The sequence below is a fragment of the Microplitis mediator genome, chromosome 2 (genome assembly GCF_029852145.1).
Source record: "Microplitis mediator isolate UGA2020A chromosome 2, iyMicMedi2.1, whole genome shotgun sequence".
NCBI lineage: Eukaryota > Metazoa > Arthropoda > Insecta > Hymenoptera > Braconidae > Microplitis > Microplitis mediator.
This window is the reverse complement of record NC_079970.1, coordinates 16,657,201-16,662,752: the sequence shown is the minus strand read 5'-3', so window position 1 is coordinate 16,662,752 and position 5,552 is coordinate 16,657,201. Positions and strand designations below refer to the sequence as shown.

General features: G+C 27.7%; 1 protein-coding gene across 1 annotated transcript; it reads left to right on the top strand.

Moving 5' to 3' along the window:
- The first annotated feature begins 181 nt into the window (after nucleotides 1-181).
- On the top strand, nucleotides 182-5,143 carry LOC130664270 (homer protein homolog 2). The gene is made up of 8 exons (XM_057464154.1): nucleotides 182-383; nucleotides 455-733; nucleotides 814-914; nucleotides 1,443-1,599; nucleotides 1,735-1,866; nucleotides 3,149-3,652; nucleotides 3,742-4,017; nucleotides 4,092-5,143. The coding sequence occupies exons 3-8, from the start codon at nucleotides 889-891 to the stop codon at nucleotides 4,275-4,277; spliced, it is 1,281 nt and encodes a 426-aa protein (XP_057320137.1). The 5' UTR covers nucleotides 182-383; nucleotides 455-733; nucleotides 814-888; the 3' UTR covers nucleotides 4,278-5,143.
- Nucleotides 5,144-5,552: the final 409 nt, after the last annotated feature.

Genomic DNA, 5,552 nt, shown 5'->3' with positions numbered 1-5,552 from the left:
TTTCAATAAAAAAAAAAAAAAAAATATGAGCGCCTCTCGTGACTGTATTTGACATTTTCAATCTAACCTGTATATTTTTACCGCTTGTCTCAGTTAGTGTTTATTAACTTTTGATATTAATTATATATAGAAAGCATAAATTTAAATTATACTATTTCTGCGCATTAATTAAAAAAAAAAATAAATTGTTGATAAGATTAACAATTTGACATTGAAATATAAATTATATAAAATATATAAAAATGATTGCATGCACATGGATAACAAAGCATACATATTAATATATGTATACATATATGCACAGTCATGTGTCATGTGAAGGTGCATAATAATAACGATAATTCATAGTGTATGTATATTGTACGCATATATGTGTGTTTATAGTAAGTATAAATGTGGTGGTTGATGATACAGAGTTGGAGATGAGATATAGTTATATGTGTTATGTATTTAGTAACGGAAGGGCAGCACTTGTCGTGAAAAATCGATTAAACGCAAAAGTACTGGTGGTAAAACGTCGCCTAGTTCACGTTGTTTCATGATCACTAGAAGATCAGGAGCAGGAGCAGAGCAGCAGCATCAGGAGGCCAGTGGATGGCGACTTCTGTCGTCAAATTTTTCATTAATTTTTGTGGATAATTTTTTTTTAACAATTCACTATATATTTTATAATATATATTAATAATTATTACAAGTATTTAATACGGAAAGTTATTTTTTAACGGATAAAAATGTAATATTTTTATTTTATTTATAATTATTTAAAGTTTAATTAATATTGAGCTATAACTTTACGATAATATTTTTTTTCAGTGTTATATTTATTGGTGTGGTGATTCAGATTGAACCCCAATCTTTTATGAGTCTGTGGATTTAACATCAATTTCTATGACATCCGGCAAGGAAACGATGGGGTAACTTTAATTTCTTTTCTTTTTTTTTTTTATTTCATCAAAGGTTTTACGTAGATTAAAAATGAAGTTAAGTTATAAATAGTTTTAATTTAAAGAAAATGTTGGAAAATTATTAATTAATAATGATACGATAGTTTTGTTAATTTTTTTTTGTTTAATTGATTATTTTCATTTGATAACACAATAATCTATTCAAGTGAATAATTACTCTGCTGTATAATTTTCACACGTTCATTATGAGTCCAACCCTTTTTTTAACGCACACATTAGACATTATATGTGTATACGTCGATTAAATGAAAGTAACGTGTACACAGTTTGTAATAATTGTCCTATGTATTTATGGTAAAGAAATTGATTAATAACCGAGTAACGAGTTGTGATTTTTTTTTCTATTTTTAGAGTAAAAATGAAAATATTTTTATTTGAATTGTATATGCATATAATATATGGATACAAATTTTTATTAAATTAAAATTTATTTTTTTTATCATCATGGTAAAAATTCATATTAATTTTTTTTTGTAGTGAACAACCAATTTTTACATGCAAAGCGCATGTATTTCACATAGACCCCAAAACCAAGAGGTCGTGGGTTTCAGCATCCACAGCCGCTGTGTCTGTGTCCTTCTTTTATGATTCAACAAGAAGTTTATACAGAATTATTTCTGTCGAAGGAACAAAGGTAAAAATAAACCATATGTATACATTATTCCATTTTTAATGCTTATTTAAGTTTTTTTCCTTCATTCATTTATTTATCTTGTTACTATTTTTTTTTTTTTTTTTTTTGTGTTAAAATTATTATAATTTGTTTCAGGCGGTTATAAATAGCACAATTACTCCAAGTATGACGTTTACTAAAACTTCACAAAAATTTGGTCAATGGTCTGATGTGAGAGCTAATACGGTTTATGGTTTAGGATTTTCATCAGAAGCTGAATTAGGAAAGGTTTGTAGATAAATATATAGCTAAATTATAATTTCTCATCTCATGTCATTCTCATCTCAATAATTGGATTCCTAACTCTGTTTGTGGTTCATGTTATAACATGATTAACCGATTTGAAAAGCATCAGGTTAAAGAGAAACTTAAATTTAAACCTCCAGCCATTTGGAGAAAACCATTTGATGCAAGTGATTGCTACTTTTGCACGATGAATGTGAAGGCTGTGGGCCGATTGCATAAGGACAATATTTCTTACCCTTCTGTGTCAAGTATGCAACAACCAGTGGCAAACTTTATAGAAAGTTTAGAAGATGATGCGTCGCGAGACAGTTTGACTAGTGGATTAGACATAGTGCAAGACAAAAACATTGTGGCAACTATGATAGAATACTTTCAGAGTTCAGGTTGCCTAATGAATTTGAAGATGCATTTTCTTGATTCTCATCTCGACCAATTTCCGAAGATAAACGGAGATTTTAGTGAAGAGCAAGAAGAAAGATTTTACCAAGATCTGAGGGAATTTGAACGGCGATTTCAGGGACAGTGGGGAGTAAATATGTTCGCAGATTACTGTTGGGTGCTACAATGGGAAACTTGAAAGAGAGGAAAAAAGCGTAGCAGAAATCCACTGCATAGGTCATTTGAAGACAAAAGGGCCAGAAAACGATGAAATCTATAAGAACATTATTGTCATACAGAAAAAACGATTATAAAGTGATTTTTATCGATTTTTTGGATTTTTCTCGAATAGTTGCAGTTTAACCCACAATTCTGACTTTGAATTCGTGTTCAGCGGGAAAAAAATACGCCAGATAATTATAGTCTGACTCCCAGCACACACCACTTTTTTTTTTGCGGGCCTGTGCTATTAATTAAATATTTTAAATTTTACTAAGAATTAAAAAGTTGAAATTTCTTATCAGTTTCTTTTGTAAATTAGTTTTTAAATAGAAAAAAAAAATAATAACAATCCATAACACCGATTGATTATAATGCATGATTATATTGTATATTTCAAAAATAGTTTTATAATTTTTTTTTTCATTGATGATACTCACTAAAAGCACAAGTAGATGTAACAATAAATTCCAGTATAGTACGTATTTTTTTATTTCATTTGGAAATTGATATTCGATGAATTGTTATAGTTTTATACTATTCTGTCGAACTTATTCAATTGTACACGAAACGGGACATCAATATATTTTTATGCTTTTTTCAGTTGATTTAACTTTTTTCTTAAGATTATTTATTTCAATAATAATATTATTATTTTTTGTTTCAGTTTATCGAAAAATTTCACGAAGTAAAAGAAGCAACGAAAATAGCGGGAGCAAAATTGCAATCAAACAGCTCATCAGTAACACCATCAACTAGTGCAAATGTCAGTCCAATAACACAACGTTCTTGCATGCCATCATCTGAACAAGATTTAATAGATCCTCCGAATTCCTCTATGATAAATTCAAATACCTCGGCTTCAAATAATCCAAATCCAAATACAAATATGATTTCTGCGCAAAATAGTACATCGTCAGTCAGCAGTAGTCCTTTACCTGGAACATGTCAATCTAAAGTTGATGAAGAATTAAAAAATGCTGTTCATGCAAGGTCTCAACAGATAGCTTTAGCTCAGCAACAGAGTATTGAGAGTCCACAGCATCAGGGTAAATCAGGGCAGCTTAGTTCTAATCAAGTTAATCAGTCGTCTGAATTACAGTTAAAATATGAAAATGATAGGCTTAAACTTGCACTTGCTCAGAGTTCCGCTAATGCGAAAAAATGGGAGGTAATAAATAATTAAAAAATAAAATATTATTATTTCGTTTAATAAAAAATTAGAAACTTTTGCTTATATATTTTTATTTTTAATTGTAGGTTGAATTATCAATACTCAAAACAAATAATACTAGGTTAACAAGTGCATTGCAAGAATCTACAGCCAATGTTGAAGAATGGAAGCGACAATTGCAAATGTATAAAGAAGAAAATGCTCGAATTAAGGCAAGGTACACAGATTTAGAAAATGGAAAAATATCTGAGGGTAATAGTGAAGCTCTCAAGTTACGAGTTGAAGCATTGGAAAATGAATTAAGAACACGTAATGAAGAGTTGAAAGCTATTACAATGGCTACAAAGAATAAAGATTTCATTGTAAGTAATTAAATAAAAATTTTAATTATTTAATGAAATAAATTAATCACGTTTATTACTTTATAATATTTTAGAGTTTGCAAAAAGAAAACAATGAACTTCGTCATACGTTAAGTGTTGTCCATGAACAATTGGAACTTGCGTTAAGTTCAAATAAAGTTCAAAAGCAAAATTTGGAAACGTTAAATTCGCGATTGGCTGGTTATATTCAAGATTTAGCTACAGTGCATCGAGAAATAACGAACACACTGCAAACTTAAGTATAATCATCATTTTTATTATCTACTTTTTGTAACGCAGGACGTGACGACCCGATGATTAAACAAACAAACTCGGGTAATCTGATTTTAAAAATTTGAAACAAAAACAAAACAATCAATGAAATATAACGAAGGGCCATGTTCCAAAAAAAACATATCTTGTAGTAAACTCCCTCCAAAATAATTATATTTTAATTGTGCCACGTTAGAATCATTTTATTATTAAATTATTTTTATTATACTCACTAGAATTTTTGTTGATATTTTAATCATTAACTGAAAAAAAAATCAAGCAACCGAATGTTTTTTTTTTTTTTTTTAATTAATTAATTGATTAATTAAAGATATAAATTCTTTTACAAGAATACATTATTAATAATTGTTGCCAAGCACAAATGCCATAATTGTATAAATGTATTTATCGTAGAAGTATAATTAATCGTGTTTAATCGATAATATAGTTATTATTTTTTAACGAGACTGAATTTTTTTAGACTATTAGTTTTTATTACTTATTCGCTTCCAAAACTGAAAATGAAAGAGCTTAAAAATACTACGTGTGGAGGAGTTATCATACATATCAATAAAATAATTGATATGTACTCATTAAAAATGTGTCGGTTTTTTTGGAACCCGTCCCTTTGATTAATAAAAAAAATAAATACATTGATGGTGGTTCACATCAAACGCGCCTCAATTAAATGCACAATTGCAGTTAGTTATAATTAGGTAATTAGTAAAAAAAAAAAAAATGGATAACCAATAAACGGATTTTCAATTTAATGGAATTATTTATTTTGATATAATGATGAGCTGCATATTTATTGAAATTAGAATCGTTATTTTCTTTATTCTGATGAATCATTGGTATATTATAGTATATATATCTATATATATAATATTTAAATATACAAAAAGTAATTTGGTTCATCGAAAAAAAAGTTGCTGATCATTATCATTGAAATAAATAGATAAATTATAAACTTTAAATATTGTTTACCATTAACTTATTGAAATATCGATAATTATTTCATCTTGAAGTTAATTAGTTTTTTTTTACTTTTTTTTTACAACAACAGTTAAATTTTAATACTAATAACAACATTAAGTAGCATTATTTATAACTAAAAATGTGCATTTATATATGTAGGAAATTTTACATAAATTTATGTAAAAAAAAGAAAAAAAAAATCATTATTTGGGTCATTAGTGAATTATCTTGTATAAGGTTGAGTTAAACACGGTCAATAAAATGATTGCACAATAATTTTGGCC